Source organism: Bufo bufo, chromosome 1 (assembly GCF_905171765.1).
Source record: "Bufo bufo chromosome 1, aBufBuf1.1, whole genome shotgun sequence".
NCBI classification, from domain to species: domain Eukaryota; kingdom Metazoa; phylum Chordata; class Amphibia; order Anura; family Bufonidae; genus Bufo; species Bufo bufo.
Genome location: NC_053389.1, coordinates 593,462,331 through 593,479,976, shown reverse-complemented (window position 1 = coordinate 593,479,976; position 17,646 = coordinate 593,462,331). Strand labels below are relative to the sequence as shown.

General features: G+C 38.7%; 1 protein-coding gene across 2 annotated transcripts in view; it reads right to left on the bottom strand.

Annotated features, from left to right (window-relative positions):
* The window catches only part of FLNC (filamin C), a 69,326-nt gene that overhangs the window by 29,762 nt on the left and 21,918 nt on the right, over window positions 1-17,646 (bottom strand). For both annotated transcript variants that reach the window (XM_040413495.1, XM_040413496.1), the window contains exons 2-8: window positions 10,402-10,650; window positions 7,971-8,068; window positions 6,459-6,609; window positions 5,217-5,335; window positions 1,241-1,318; window positions 347-509; window positions 3-203 (exon numbers count right to left, since the gene is read on the bottom strand). In XM_040413495.1, the coding sequence (XP_040269429.1) occupies window positions 3-203; window positions 347-509; window positions 1,241-1,318; window positions 5,217-5,335; window positions 6,459-6,609; window positions 7,971-8,068; window positions 10,402-10,650 (1,059 nt within the window). The remainder of the gene's footprint in view (window positions 1-2; window positions 204-346; window positions 510-1,240; window positions 1,319-5,216; window positions 5,336-6,458; window positions 6,610-7,970; window positions 8,069-10,401; window positions 10,651-17,646) is intronic.

Below are 17,646 nucleotides of genomic sequence, written 5' to 3'. Positions count from 1 at the left end.
ACCTTCTGCTATGTTAACAACATATGGACATTTGGGAATCTGAGCTCCAGCGAAGTTAATGAAGACCTTGTGAGGTCCCTCCATATTAGGTCTGTAAGTGCAGCGATAGATATTATCACCTTTATCTTCCAGAATAACTTCCACTGTGTCCTGGCGATTCTGGGGATCAACGATGACCACACCAACATCACCAGACCCAGCACCTAAGGAAAGAAGGTAGACAATGTATCTATCACAAATCCATATAATAATTTACCCAATATGTTAAACTATTCCTTTACTATACAAGTTAAATTTATTGTCATTAATTACTGTCTAATAAAATTATCATTTTGGTGACATTAACCTGCAGTGTAGATATCAAAATACGTAGGCTTGTTCGCAACATTTCCCACAGGTTCCAGACCGGGTCCTCGTGCTGTAACCTTGTTAGCGTCTCCAAGTGCCATGGCTACATTGACGTCAAATGGACTCTTGTTGATGTTCTGACCAGCAAATAATACCGTGACCTATAGATTAAAGGACAAAATCAGGGTACCTGCTTATAAATGTGCACATACCATAGTTCCAATAGATGATTATCTGAACATTTAGGCTCTGTTCACTTGTGGGATAATAATCTAATGTATATTTGTGTCTAAGGCTGACCCTCCAATTTCTACCATGGATATGGAATTCTGCAGAGTTTCAAGAGGATAAGACCAATTGTCATTAATAGGCTAATCCTTGGGGATCCACATGGATTATTCATGTAAACCCCATTCCCACGTATTATTGGGGACTTATTGTCATGAGAATTGATGTGGATTTCGGCACTGAAATCCAAGTCAAATTCAATCTGAGTTAACAGACTTAAGTGTAAAATAAAGATAATCAAAAGATATGTCCTATACATTGTTTTTAGAGATCTTTGAAGCGTTGAGTCTCCTGGGAAAAAAGCACTGGAAGGGATGGCAAACTGAATTAAACCTGCCTAAGGACACTTGGCATAAGGTAAAATAAAGCAGTTAACACATTTTGAGAATTACAATTTTTTTCTTTCCCTAAATTGAGGTATACTGTAGTAGAATTTTTTATACCTTATCGTACAAGGGTTGAGAAATATTTATTATAAACTGATACAGAATAAAATCAATATAGTGCCAGAATATAAGAAACCTAATATAGGGTTCAGAATATTCTTCATACCCAGAGAAGTACTATTACATTTACAAGAAGCCCTCATAGATTTGTGTCCTACCTTGTGGAGGCCTGCCACTTTTGGCACATAGCTGACTGAATATGTTCTTTTCTTGTCATTGTTGGGGATAACTTTGGCCTGTGAAAAGACATATAGATTAAGAGATAGGAAAGGAAACACATCTGCTGAATGTCAGCAGCACTCATTTAAACAAGATAGTACGATTACAGGTTAAGCAAGGCCATCTCTTTATCATTTCTTGAGATATTTTTCAGAAAGCAGCTGTGATTAACATTATTTTTATTTAACCACTTTACATCCGGGCCATTTCCCCCTTCCTGACAGAGCCATTTTTGGCAAATCTGACATGTATAACTTTATGTGGTAATAACTTTAAAACACTTTTACTTATCCAGGCCATTCTGAGATTGTTTTCTCTTCACATATTGTACTTCATGACAGTGGTAAAATTGAGTCAAAAAATTCAAGTTTAAATTATAAAAAGAATACCAAATTTACCAAAAATTTTGAAAAATTTCCAAATTTCAATTTCTCTACATTTATAATAGATAGTAATACCTCCAAAAATAGTTATTACTTTACATTCCCCATATGTCTACTTCATGTTTGGATCATTTTGTGAATGTCATTTTATTTTTTGGGGACGTTAGAAGGCTTAGAAGTTTAGAAGCAAATCTTGAAATTTTTCAGAAAATTTCCAAAACCCACTTTTTAAGGACCAGTTCAGGTCTGAAGTCACTTTGTGAGGCTTACATAATAGAAACCACCCAAAAATTACCCCATTTTAGAAACTAAACCCCTCAAGGTATTCAAAATTGATTTTTACAAATGTTGTTAACCCTTTATGTGTTCCACAAGAATTAATGGAAAATGGAGATGAAATTTCAGAATTTCACTTTTTTGGCAGATTTTCCATTTTAATCATTTTTTCCACTAACAAAGCAAGGGTTAACAGCCAAACAAAACTCAATATTTATTGCCCTGATTATGTAGTTTACAGAAACACCCCATATGTGTTCGTAAACTGCTGTATGGCCACACGGTAGCCCGCAGAAGGAAAGGAACGCCATATAGTTTTTGGAAGGCAGATTTTGAAGACCCACTGATGCACCCCTGGAGTAGAAACTCAAAAAAAGTGAACCCATTTAAGAAACTACACCCCTCAAGGTATTCAAAACTGATTTTACAAACTTTGTTAACCCTTTAGGTGTTCCATAAGAATTAATAGAAAATTGAGATGAAATTTCAGAATTTCACTTTTTTGGAAAATTTTCCATTTTAAATCTATTTTTCCAGTAACAAAGCAATGGTTAACAGCCTAACAAAACTGAATATTTATTGCCCTGATTCTGTAGTTTACAGAAACACCCCATACGTGGTCATAAACTGCTGTACGGGCACACGGCAGGGCACAAAATGAAAGGAGCGCCATGTGGTTTTTGGAAGGCAGATTTTGCAGGACTGGTTTGTTGACACTATGTCACATTTGAAGACCCCATGATGCACCCCTAGAGTAGAAACTCCAAAAAAATGACCCCATTTTGGAAACTACAGGATAAGGTGGCAGTTTTGTTGGTACTATTTCAGGGTACATATGATTTTTGGTTGCTCTATATTACACTTTTTGTGAGGCAAGGTAACAAAAAATAGCTGTTTTGGAACGGTTTTTATTTTTTGTACAATTTTTTTTTACAATTTTCATCGGACAGGTTAGATTTTGTGCCATTTATATACAGCAGGTTGTTACGGACGCGACAATACCAAATATGACCAAATTTTTTGGGTTGTTTGTTTCAGTTTTACATAATAAAGCATTTTTGAAAAAAATACTTTTTTTAGTGTCTCCATATTCTAAAAGCCATAGTTTTTTTGTAGTTTTTTGGGCGATTGTCTTATGTAGGGGCTCATTTTTTTCGGTATGAGATGACGGTTTTATTGGTACTATTTTAGGATGCATATGACTTTTTGATCACTTGGTATTACACTTTTTCTGATGTAAAGTGACAAAAAATAGCTTTTTTTACACACTTTTTTTTTTTTTTACGGTGTTCATCTGAGGGGTTAGGTAATGTAATATTTTTAAACAACAGGTTATTACGGACGCGGTGATACGTAATATCTATAGTTTTTTTTATTTATTTAAGTTTTACACAATAATATCATTTTTGAAACAAATAATTATTGTCTCCATAGTCTGAGAGCCATATTTTTTTTTATTTTCTGGGCGATTGTCTTAGGTAGGGTATAATTTCTGCAGGATGAGATGACGGTTTTTATTGGTACTATTTTGGGGTGCATATGACTTTTTGATCGCTTGCTATTACACTTTCTGTAATGTAAGGTGACAAAAAATGGCTTTTTTGACACCGTTTTTTTTTTTTTACGGTGTTCATCTGAGAGGTTAGGTCATGTGATATTTTTATAGAGCAGGTTCTTACAGACGCGGCAATACCTAATGTGTATACTTTTTTATTTACTTAAGTTTTACACAATAACAGCATTTTTTAACCAAAAAAATATATATTTTAGTGTCTCCATATTCTGAGAGCCATAGTTTTTTTTATTTTTTGGGTGATTGTCTTATGTAGGGGCTCATTTTTTGTGGGATGAGGTGACTGTTAGATTTGTACTATTTTGGGGGGCATACGCCTTTTTGATCGCTTGGTGTTGCACTTTTAGTGATGTAAGGTAACAAAAAAAGTTTTTTTCAGCACAGTTTTTTTTTTTTTTTTACGGTATTCACCTGAGGGGTTAGGTCATGTGATATTTTTATAGGGCCGGTCGTTATGGATGTGGCAATACCTAATATGTCTACTTTCTTTTATTTATTTAAGTTTTACATAATAATATAAAAAAATGATATTTTAGTGTCTCCATATTCTGAGAGTCATAGTTTTTTTATTTTTTGGGCGATTGTCAGGTAGGGATGAGATGACTGTTTGATTGGCACTATTTTGGGGTGCATATGACCTTTTGATCGCTTGCTATTACACTTTTTGTGATGTAAGGTGACAAAAATGCCTTTTTTGTGGTACTGTTTCTATGTTATTTATTTTACGGCGTTCACCTGAGGGGTTGGGTCATGTGATATTTTTATCGAGATGGTTGTTACGGACGCGGTGATACCTAATATGTCTACTTTTTTTTATTTATTTCACTTTAACACAATAATAGCATTTTTGAAGCACAAAAATATGTTTTAATGTCTCCATGTTCTGAGAGCTATATATTTTTTTATTTTTTGAGCGATTTTCTTATGTAGGGGCTCATTTTTTGCGGGATGAGGTGACTGCTTTATTGATACCATTTTGTGAGACATACGCCTTTTTGATCACTTAGTGTTGCACTTTTTGTCATGTAAGTTGACAAAAATTGCTTTTTTTGACACTGTTTTTATTTGTTATTTTTTATGGTGTTTATCGGACAGGGTCGATCATGTCATATATTTATAGAGGCGGCCGTCACGGACGCGGCAATACCAAATATGTATATTTTATTCATTTTTTCCTATTTTTTTATATTTCTTAAAATACTTAAAAACTTTTTTAAAATTTTGTTTTAATAAAACACTTTTTTAATTTTATTTTTTTTACACTTTGTGTCCCCAAGACCTCTGTGGGATATTTGACTTCATTTATTTATTTATTTTCACTATTGATTTCTCCTGTAACTGGGGCTGACAGCTTCTACACTCTCCCGACCCCGGCATAGCGCTTCCTGATCTGTATACACAGCGCTTGTTGAGCACTGTGTATGCAGTGATCTAGAAGGCAGGGACACCTGGGAACTGTCCCTGCCTTCTCTTTGGGTTGCCCTTCTCTCTGGGTTGCCGATTAGCGTGAAGCTGCGATCTCTGAATGGACGTTCCAGAACGTCTATTTATTATTCCATTCAGAGTTAAACATCCACCCATAGGATGTTTATATCCTATGGGCGGATGTGAAGTCATTAATATCATTATTATTAGTAGTAGTTTGTCCATGAGTAGACCACAATGAAAGTATTAAGTCTTCACCTCTTCAGTGTGCCCCTCAGGATCTTCTACATAAACCAGCACTTCTCCAAGACCAGCTTCAATGGTCTCCACTGTGAAAAAGGCGGGCTTCAAAACCATGTTTCCTTGAGGTTCAATACCTGGAAAGATATACCATTGTAGCAGTGGATCATAAAGACAAAGTCAAGTATTTCATCACTTAGAGCACTTAGTGGTTCATGGACTGCACTCATGAGACCTCATGTGTGTCTTCCATGTTCTATCCTAGAAATAAAGCTTCTATAGGGTATATATGGCAAAATTAGAGGGTGCCGCCATTTATTTCTCATAAATTGTAGGCACGCAGACGTACAATATGGTCGTAACATTTCTATAATCTCTGTATATTGGATATGTGTCATTCTCCAACGACCAGGAGCCCTAACAGGAGCAACAGCTTTGTTGGACAGCAAAACAATAGTCCTGTAAAATGTGTACCGCAAACATCAATGTTCTTAAATAGTACATATAAATTGAAATACTGTGGCAAGATAGAGGAAACTGGTGTAGAGACTTATCAAAACTGGTGTAAAGTAGAACTGGCTTAATTTCCCATAGCAACCAATCAGATTCCACCTTTCATTTTTAGGGCTCCTTTGGAAATTGAAAGGTGGAATCTGGTTGTTTGCTATGAGCAGCTAAGCCAGTTTTCCTTTACGCTAGTTAATCTTTACACACAGAAGTACATGTAGTGATGTGTAAGCTTCTGTGTGGAACGTTATCTTTGTATTCCACTATATTTTAAGGATGTTTCAGGAGCTGTAGCACTGATCTGGCTGTGTTCTCATCCCTTCCTCTGCAGAAAGGCATGGCGATGCTGGGTCTCAATAAGGCCTCATCGGAGCTTGTGTTTTGGTCTTGCCTGTCTCCTAATTGTCCACATTTGGGAGTTTTGGCAGCAGGCAGTTTTACTGCTACAGATCAACATATTGTAACAATCGTGATGCTGCCAAGTAGAGATGGAGCAGAGCGGACCGCGAGCATGAGCTCACCCAGACATCGTGTTACACTAAGAGAGCCAGCAGAAGAAGAACTGCGGGGGCTACCTGATTTCCCACTTTAACCCTTAGCTACTAACACAAAGGGTCTATTTCAAAAAGTAATTAAAAAAATCAACCCCTAATATGAATAATTAAAGAAAACAGTTTAATGTCTCCAATATTGTGTGAAAATAATGGTTAATATAGAATTTAGAAAAGCACCGATAACACATAATTCCCATACCTGGACCATAAGCAATGGCTTTCTTAGGATGCAGCTGCTTAGATCGAAGAGGTGCTCCAGGCTTCAGCTTTGCTTTGGGGAACTGGGACAGATAGGTCATGACTGAGTGTTCATCTACGTTGGGATCCACAATCTCTTCAGGGGCGATAACCTACAATAAACAGTAAACATTAAAATAGATTTTATTTAAAAAAATCTACGGATTTTCAGTGATTAATTGGTTCTTTTTAAACGTAGTTACTAATAATGATATGTCTCTGTTGAAAACACTGTGGGGCAGATTTACTAACCCTATAGATGGTGTAAGCTTAGACAGGGGCTCAGGCTGGATGATAAATCTGGTGAAGGGACAGACACTCTTCTAGGACTTTATACCTAGTATCGGTTGGCTTACTTTGAGAAATAATTTTATGCCAGAATTGTGGTTCAATATTGGTGCAAAATGGCACATTTTAATTCATACACCTTTCTGACAAAACCACAAACAATTTGGAAAAATTTGAAAAAAAAATAACTAGTTCTGCCGCATTGCAGCAAATTTCACCAACTTGTGCCACTCTTTAGACAGATTCTAGGCACATTAGCAAATCTGGGCCTGTGTTTAGTTTCATGTGTGTAGAAGGATTAAGCTCATACCAAAAATAGACCCAGTGCTACGAGTACAGTTGGTGCTTGTAAGACTGTCAGCCAACTTGGCCAGACACACCAAAATTGGATGAAGTCCTGACAGTGGACGTGCAGGCGGTTTATCTAGACTACTTCTGTTAATTGGGACTAGAATGTGAAGAGACATACAGCTCAATGGTGATCATCTGCAGGGATCTACCCATTTCTGTAACAGACATGATGGGAATGATCTAATCAAAGCTTACTTCTCACAGAAGTCCACTCACTTCTACATTTTCTTCTATGTCTCCTCCTACATCAAATGTTATACATTCATTTCTTGCTGAATGTTTTTATATTTTATATTTCTTCATCTGCTCTGATTTTCCCCACTTTGTCCTGGATTATCTTTGATCTTCTGTGTTTATCTAATTTTCCATCAAGTGCCCACACAAGGAGATGAAATCATATCCGATGATATCTCCCAGTTATATGTGCAGTTAGTATGGGCTAAAGAACACTATTTAAAAAGTTAGTTCAAAAATGTCCATGCCCGATGGTAATAATTGTGATGAGTACTTTAAACAAAGTATCAGTAACTGGTGATTGTTGATTACTCAGATTTCCTTTGATTTCATAATGCTGCTAAAAAAAGTGGTTTCTGGCGTCCTGGCAATAGTAGCTGATCACATGGGGTTCTGCCTAATCTCTACAAAAACAGGTAATGCATAGTGGGCACCCTTTATCAGTAATCGATCCCTTTGTATGACCAAAATGTATGCAGGCATACAACTTATAAGTCACTGGTGTATACAAATGGTGTAAAATATATTTTATTTAGTTTACTATTCATATTTAATATTCATTTGGATTGTGCCAGGGCAACAAAAAGTCCTGATCTCTCACCTGTGGTACTCCTAGCCAGTCGTCTGCCTGCTGCATTGCCTCCCTTGCGTTCTCCACAGGTTGGTTGGGGTCCCATGCTTCCCAGTCTGGGCAGAGACCTAGAAAGAAAAGAAATGTGCATTTTTACTGCCTGTGTTACAATTATTATTATTGTTACTATCCGTACAATGGTAGACACACTGGTAATCTTAAAGGGGTCGTCCCATGTCACTGTTTCCACAGTGAGATGGGACTAAGAGCCAATTTTACAGTATAGCAAATTACAATGGTGCTGTGAGATATAAGAAAATACGTAATGAAGACTAAAATCATATTAAGGGAATGTAAAATTGATATGTATGCATGATGTGACTTGTTTTATCCACTTGTAAGTGATTGTGTAAACTGCGATATATTCTCTGCCTCTTGCCTTATATGAGATTACACACTTCTCTCCTCCACCCTCCCTCCATTTGGCAGGCGGACAGTCTGCTAAACTGGATAATGTTACAACAGCATTTCTCCCTTGTCATGGAAAGGAACAGGCAGTAGCATACGGATACCCTGAAAACTGCTCTATGCCTACACATAAAGGCACATTTAACATGACCTTTCCACTACAAACAGTAAAACCTTATTAATGCTTTCAAAATCTGTCTTGCAAAAGCTCTAGCTGTGCCATAGACTAATGTAACAAGAGATTGTTTGGTCTGGGAAATATGCTGTGTGTGACGGCCACATTTCCCCGAACTGAACATTGCTCCTCTAACCCAATCTCACAGCATCATAATGATTTATGATCATGGATCTACTATACTGTACTCACTGCATTATTTGAGTACAGTACAGTAGACCCATGGTCGAGCAGGAACTCACAGCTCATTAAGATGCTGAGAGTTCGCATTAGAGGAGCAGTGTTCAGTTCAGGAAATGCAGCCATCACCTAGAGCAGGGATGCTCAACCTGTGGCCCTCCAGCTGTTACAAAACTACAACTCCCAGTATGCCCTAATAGCTGTAGGCTGTCCAGGCATGCTTGGAGCTGTAGTTTTGCAACAGCTGCAGGGCCGCAGGTTGGGCATCCCCAGAAATGAACACACTGGCCATAGGTGAACACATCACATGATATAGGATTTATAGGCAATATAATATGCTATTTATTGTATAGCAAACTGTGTTTTTAGAATAATTACTTCAGAATGCAATGAAATAATTGTTTAGCAATATTTATCTTTTTATTTTTTTAGGTTTTGACAATTAATATTGCAAAAGAACACAACAGACTAAAGCAATACCACATTCACTTTGGTAGTAGTCATGCTGATAGGGTCATTCATCTTCTCTGCTGCCTATGAAACAATTTTATTTAGCGTATGCATATCCATAAGGCAGATATTGAAAGAAAGCAGGAGCGCACATAGCACTGCCTGCAATTCCCCATCCCAAACTATTCAGGGGGAGGAGATGTTCCAGGGATATCTAGGAATATTTCTGTCTATGACCTCATACTTGGATGCCGATCACAAGGATCCAGATCACCCATGGCAGGGAGTGTGATCTTTAAATTATACTTGTTAACCTATTTATTACCAAAAGAACCTAAAGTGTAAGCATCGATGAGACTCTGTCTGGAGTTACAGTATTTGAAAAGACAATGGGCGTCCAAATTCCAAATTCTTTCTTCAGTGTAAAAAAAAGTCACACCATTCGGTGCAAACGCCATTTTGATCCTAGCTGGCGTGGATTTCAGTGTCTGCCACACAGATCTCACGGCCTGCACCTCGTAATAAATTGGTTAAATCTTTTGCCAGTGGATCTTTCACTAAGATTGGCATGTGATATGTCAGTCTTTGGTAAATGACCCCCAATGGGGGCTATTTACTAAGCTAAATGCACAAGATTTCTTGCCTAATTTGTAACAAAAAATGGCGGTGCATTCCGGGCACAAGATCTGTTATGTGTTGTAGGCACTCTCTGCGCTTCCTTGGACAGTTTGTCTAGGGTGTCTAGAAATAGTCGTGTCACTTAGAAAAAGGAGCTTGGCTTGACCAAGTTGCATTAGGATTAAGAGGTTTGATGCAAAATATTGGTCAAAAAGTAAGATGCCATGAGGAAGGATGGTACTGTTTAAGATCTGAAATGCGTTGGCTTTTTGGGTACTGCCATGTCCTTATCCAGATCATCTAATAAAGTTTCTGGATTTTATTTTTTTCCTTTAAATGTCTCGCAAGATGCACCAAATCTATCACACAACATGAGCCGCTGCAATAAATTTGGCATATCTTCTGTCTTTATAGTCTAGTTTTAAGCTAAGTTTTAGATGGTAAGACATCTCAAGATCTGTAAGATGGTACAATTCCCTAAACTGGCAGCTGAATTTCTATATTCCTTTGATATCATCTAATCTGCATTACCAGTAAATACCCAACATGGACTAAGGATTCTTCACTTACCTGGTGCACAGTTGTCCACCAGTGCACCCAGTGCCTTTCCATCCTGCCAGTCCCTGTGGAAGTTAGTGATGGGTAGCTGCGGTATCTTGTTCTGAATCCATCCCAGAAGTCTTTGCTTTGGTGTTTGCTTCTTGATATCTTCCTCATCCTCATCTTCCCACATAGGCATAGAGATAGAGTAGTGTAGAATTAGTGTCCAGATAAGACCCAGGATCAGCTTCAGGTTTCCATCTACAATAGCTTTTGAATCTGCAAATAAAAAGAAAATGACAAAGCTTGAACAAGATTGCTGACAAAAAGTTATTTTTAGGATTAGTAAATTTTTGTATTTTGAATATATTCATTATATACAGTATATGATTTTTTACTATGGACAATGGGCATATTGGGGACAGTTTTTATCATTGCATTTTACTCAGTTTGAGCTAAAACCATTTTTTTTCAGTTGGTCTTTATTAAAAAATTTCAGCAGTCTTTCCTCTACAGGCAGTTTCTCTCTGCCTCACAGTGAATGTGTCATGGAGCTGCTCTGTCTCCTGGATCTGTGGCTTTTATCTCCGAATTCCTGACAGCTAATAAACACTCTCTGTAGCCAAACTCATCAAACCGATAAGAATATGGCTTAAATGAGTATTTATGAGCTATCAGCAGTTCAGATATGAGGGATACAACCATCAGAGCAGCTCCTTGATGAATTCAGAGCAATAGTCTGTAGATGTAGTGAAAGTTAGGCTGGGTTCAGACCTGAGCGTTTTACAGCGCGTTCCTACGCCCTACGCCTCAAGAAGTGCAGGAGCTTCTTTGGGGCGTATTGTCGCGCGTTCCCGCCCATAGACTTCAGCGGGAACGCACCTAAATGGGCGTTTGCTTGTTTCCGCCCATTAAAAACGCCCGATACAAACGCCCGATAAAAACGCCTGAAAAAAGCGCATATCGAATACGCTCAGGTCTGAACCCAGCCTTAAAGCTGTAAAGGAAAAATTGTTGGTTTTTGTTTATAAAGACGAACTGTAAAATTATTTTAGCCCACAATGAGTAAATACAGTGATAAAAATGGTCCCCTCAAAGGTATCCATGGCCTTAAAGGGGTTGTCTCATCTCAGACAATGGGGGCATATCACTAGGATAAGCCCCCATTGTCTTATAGGTGCGGGACCCACTGCTGGGATATGCTCCTATATCGGGAACGGAGCCCCACAAATCGGTGGCTGGAGGACTCTGGTCCGGCCACTACCAAGCGCTCTCCCCATAGAGGGGAGCACACCGCGCATGACCGGCTACCGCTCCCATTCACTTTTATGGGCCCGACAGAAATAACCAGCGCTCTGCTATTTTCAGCGGATCCATAGAAATGAATGGAGGGCGTGTGCGCATGCGCAGTGCACCCTCCACCACTTTGCTGGGCTCCGTTCTAGATTTAGGTGGGGGTCCCAGCAGCGGGACCTGCACCTATCAGACAATGGGGACATATCCTAGCGATATGCCCCCATTGTCTGAGATGAGACAACCCTTTTAATGATTTCACTGTAATATAGTGCTTTCTTGAAAAGTACAGCATAGAGTGTAACCCTACTGTATAACCGTGCTAATATGATGACTATGCTACATAACTCTTAGTTGGTTATATGACTGGAGCATTTTACAGATGGTATAATGAGGCTCATGTATACTGTACAGCATGTTTTATTAACCATAATCTTTATAGTGTAGTATGGAGCAGAATATAAGAAGCTGGCAGTAGTTTAAGAAGTACACCATGTAGCTGGATATTTTGGAAGTACATCGTAATGTAGTAATAATTGCTTTATTGTATTCTTTTTATGTTATATATATTTTATATTAAATTCTGGGTTAATCTAGGTCAGTTTACAATATTTTCACTCAGTGGCAGCAAGGCATTTATTCATAAGTGTGATGACATCACCGTTTCCACAGGGTGATCAGGTTTATCATCTATGAATCAGCCACATGGTCCTCATGTTGTGCAGTCAACAGGTTAATATCAACTTTACATTCTCCAGGACTATCCTTGTCATCTAGTATTCCTCAGTACACACCCTGCCCCACCATACACCCAAATCACTAGATTACAGTATTATCTATATTGTCTATTGAGTCACTGTCACTGAAGAGATTCTCTGTGCAGATAGCTTGGATTTTAATCTGCTTTAATCATTTTTGAATTATGATATAATGACTTAATGTATGCATAGGGTTGTGTGAACCTATACGGTGTCTGACCCACCTCGTCATTGTGTGCTACGTAATCCCTTAATGTGCAAATAAAACATTCGTGTATTTTCACACTGTTCCTGCAAAGATTGTTAACGCAAAGGCTAAAGTATTATGTCTAGACAGAGTCATCAGCCGGTGTTCTGCCTGATCTGAAAGCAGTACAAAACAGGAGGAAAATCACTGAGCTGCATGTATAAGGCTGGTCTCAGGCATAGGTTTGGTTTTTTTTGCATGTTTTTAGGTGTATTGGTATTTTTTTACTGCCATTTTTGATGTTTTTTTTAAAGCAATAACACCAGCTCCAGATGCTGAATGGAAGTCTATTAAAAATATTAAAGGCAGGACAGACAGGCATTCTTTTAGTAGTGTCATTTTATGGTAAAAGTTGCGTTTCTTGGGTCAATGTGTATTTAGGCTTTGAATGGCTCTTTTGCGTGTGTTTTTTTTTTTTTTAAATCAATGTACAGTATTATTGCCATGCTGCTGTAAAGAGGAAGTGACATCAGAAGGGGGTACATACTTTCCTATATAAAAAGGCATGCCAAGCGAAAAAAGCGTGCTCAAACACGGTGAGCAAAAAATGGGGGTGAAAGAAAGCCAAAGTCAGTTTGTGGCTGTAGCTCACGCTCGGATAGCGCAATGGTGCTGTCTGAACAGGGGGACACCCCAGCGTCCGTCCAGACCATGCATTGGACAGGGAGCCTGTCCGACCTAAAGCCGAATGTCTGGCTACCCTATTGACAAGAAAAGACAGATATGAACTGGGTAGGTAGTTTATTCCGGTAGTTCAAGATAGATTTTTAGGTTTTTGTAGCTTGCTGTTCTGATTAATTTTAGGCCATGCTGTTCTGTCCAGTAATAAAGGAAACCGGAGGGACCCGTCATACTGTAAGTCAATGAGATACTAAACCTACTATATCTAATTATTAATATACTGTGGTTTGTAAACTATAGAAATCCGTTTGGTAGATTATTATTACTGCCTTCCTATGAATTAAGTAATACCTTTGCATAAACATAATGAAGACATGATGGTTTTGAGCATTTAAGATGGAAGAAAATGTGCAATCAATGGCTACACCCTTCCATAGTAAACCAAGATACTGTACATAGCAAGCGAACAATGAGTAGGCAATAAGGCAAACACATGTGCAATAATTCAGATGCAAGGACTGAGTCGTGCATCCTCTCCATTCCAATCTCTTCTCAATATTTCCATCAACTAAACAGAACAAACGCAATGAGAAAGCCCAGGAATATGAAGCGGGGGACGTGGGCTGTGGGGGGTGTAGGGGTGGGGTAACAACGTCTCATCTCTTACTGAAGCTGGAAAAGACAGGATATGTTGGGAAGTGACAGAACTGTTGTTTGTATCACAGAAAGCTTCATGCTGGCTATGAAATCCCGGCCGCCTCCCTCATTACAGACTGCTATGTTTTACCCTTAAATCCTGCAACATAGTTTCAAAATTGGCCAGGTGGGGAGAAGCAGCCGCAAGGCCGCCCCGTGACTCTTGACTACGTTTCCAGATCCCTTTTGGAACTACGGCCCATCTTTATTATTGTGGCTGTACCTAGAATCTGGCATGAGATTTTGTCACACTCCTACCAATCCGCTGTTTTTGGAAACTAAACACTGGACGGAGCCAGAAGCAGTAGGCTCCATATACTGTGGCCGTGCGGGGATAGTACACCTTAGCTCCTACTCACTTGAGCTGCGGTGTGCTGGCACGGCCATCACACAGTGGAGAAGCTTTCTGCTTCTGGGTCCGTTCACTGTTTAGTTTCCAGCACCAGCGGATGCAAAAACAGCTGATCGGTGGGGTTGCCTGGTATTGCACGCCCACCAATCTGCTATTGATGATGTAGGCCTCATTCACACGTCAGTGCTTTCCATCAGTGATTGTGAGCCAAAACCATTGGCGCCTCCACAGACATAAGGTATAAGGGAAAGATCTGCTCCTGTTCTGTGTTTACAGACGCACCTGGTTTTGGCTGAAAATAACTGATGGAAATCACTGACCGAACACTGACGTGTGAATAAGGCATTATCCTGAGGATGGATCATCATTATCACCAGGATGGAAAGCTCCTTTAAATTGCTCATAGACAGAATCCATGAGCAATGTCATGTGTTTGGGCACAGGGCTAGTAATGTGGGTATGGGCACTATGCACACAAAAAAGGCCACACAATAAAACTATTGATCTACATGTAGTAGGCATGCCTAAAATAGTCGGTATTGGTATGTACTGTACTACCCCTGCCTGGCAGGCTCTGGTTATCTGGGCACAAGACGGTGATAACACTCTCTCCAGGCTGACAGGAAACTTCTCCCCAATGTTTGCTCCATTTAAAATGTCCTTCGACTACTCAATCAGCAGTGGTTTTAAAAATTATTTCCCATAATACAGGACCATCTGCAGTGTGCTCAAATAACCATATACTGTATACGAGAAGTAGCGATAAGGTTTTATTTTTTTATTATGTTTGAATACACATTGAAAGACAGTTTTTGTGGCTTTTTTTTGCATGTAAAAGCCACCACTTTCCAATCATATTTCATATTTTTGTTTTATTGTTTTATTGCTTTGTATTGTTTTGTTTTATTTTGTTTTGTTTTACTTGCAATTGTTTAATAAAAAAAATTATTTCCTGTAGAAAAGTCTATGCAAAAATGCCTGGAAAAATACCATACATACTGTAGAACATGCTGCACTTAAAAACAACTCCAAAAAGAGGTAAAAATGCACAAATACAACAAAAAACACTGTATATAGTGCAATTCATCATTCTCTACAGCTGCCAGGAAAAACACAACAGCATTATTCCTAAAAAAAAATGTTCTGTGAAACCTCCTATAGACATATCTAGTTACCCAACAAATTGGTTTACTAGTCAAGGATTACTGCAAGTAGACACCTATAGTGTGGCACTAATCTTCTAGTGATTAATACTTCAAAAAAGTGGTATCCACACTTAAAGCTGCCAAAAATATTGCAAATGCCATCCTTTGGTATACTTTTGCCCTGTGGAAACATAACGATAATTGGTATGGTGTACATATGTCAGACGTGTGAAGAATATATTAATATAACATTAGAAGTTCCTAAAGACTCTAGGACTTCATGATGTTTTATTTGTATGAATGACGTCATCGATGCATAACTAACATGTTTGCAGCATTCCAATGTATTAAGCCATCACTAGTGCCACAGAGGTAATTTTAGGAGAAAGTAGTACATGGGTACGTGCAGTGCACAAACTTAACACATTCACACTAGATGGTAAAAGATTGTCTGGAGACAGCTGCCATAATAGAAGAATGCTGTTGTGACTCCAGATCTACCGACTTTCGTATTCTCAGCTGTTTTGTGCTGCAGTATCAGGACCAACTGTTGAAGTGGCTGGACCATGTGGATGACACCTGTCACTGAGCCAGCAAGCCCACACCATCTGCCCCAACAGTCCCACTCCCATCACACCCATAGTCCTGCCTTATCCCTCATTTAGACAAAGAATGCATGGGAAGAGTTTCTACTACCTAAGGCTGGATTCCGATGAGCGATGTAAAGTACGGTATTTAGCGCCACAATTTTAAGCCACACCTCCCTTTCCTAAGAAATGCCCTTATCGTCAATACTTTTAAAAACGGATGTGGACACATAACAAATATGGTACAAATTGAGCCCAAATTATGTCGCACTTTGCTTAGTAAATCTCTCCTTATATGTTCAATGAAATAACTCAAGTCAAAATATTCCAAAACTCAGCTTCGAAGGCCTATTAACTGCTCATGCACATGACTGTTCTTTGTCTGGGAAACAAGACCTGTGTGTTAGCCTCAACTCCTGTGAGGACAGTACAACAGATCCCCGGTCAGATAGGAATTAACTGCCAACATTAGAGACATGGCCAACACACAGGCCATGTTGACTGGACCAAGAACAGGCGTGTGCATGAGCCCTAATGAGGGATTTATCATAATAGACAACTTTTTTTATTTCCATGAAGCCCATCTAAAACATGGACCACGTTGCAGGATGAATCCAATGGTTTTAACAAACAGCGGACACTTGACATATCTCTGGAATGCCAAATGGTAGGCTACAAATTAGTCATTTTGACTTGCACAGTAATCATGTTGGGTGAGGGCACAGGTGATCTCTTTTAAGGAGAGCTACACAGCTGTTAGATATGTCACCTGTCACTTAGGCACTAGTGACAGCTGACTGCAAGCAGCTGGGCCTTCTAGGTAGTCTTCGTCCTCGTTCACATAGAAATGGCTGTAGACTGCAAAATCACTTTAAGGTATAAAAAGTTTCAGACAATTGCTTGGTGTCGTTATACTGCTGAAAATGGCTGAAACACATGCTTGAATGCCATGTCTACAAGTAGAGGGAACACTGCATCCCAGGGAAGTTCACAATGATAGTTTAACTTACAAGAGACATTTCAGTCCTTAATTCAAAGACCTTCTTCAGACACTATCAGAAATATAAAATATTATATACGAGTACAACAAGTGTACAAGAATACTTGTGTTCTATGCTGGTATTACTGTGCTATTATGTATCTGCTTGTATTGCATTATGTCTCTACATTCTGTATTTATTATAATGTCTAAGGAAGGCCCCTAATTAGTAGACTGAAACGTAACACTACATTTTGACTGTCTCACTTGTACAGTAAGTAAGCTATCATTATGATAGAGGTCCTTTGTGTGTACTGTGGCCTGGAACCCTACTCCACTTTTGCGCACTCTATACAGATTCCCCGCTTATATAGTGTCTTCATGTCTGACAGTATTCAATATGCATATATGGTTTATTTGTTCATGTCCTACCAGATGTACATTGTAGATGAAACATTTGACTCATTTTGTAATATTTGGGTAACAATTTCATTGTAGTGAGCATGCTCCCACATACTGAACCACCTCATTATCATACATGTATGTTTTGCACATGTCCAGTAAATTTTGTGCCTTTTACGGATTTCAGAACTTTAT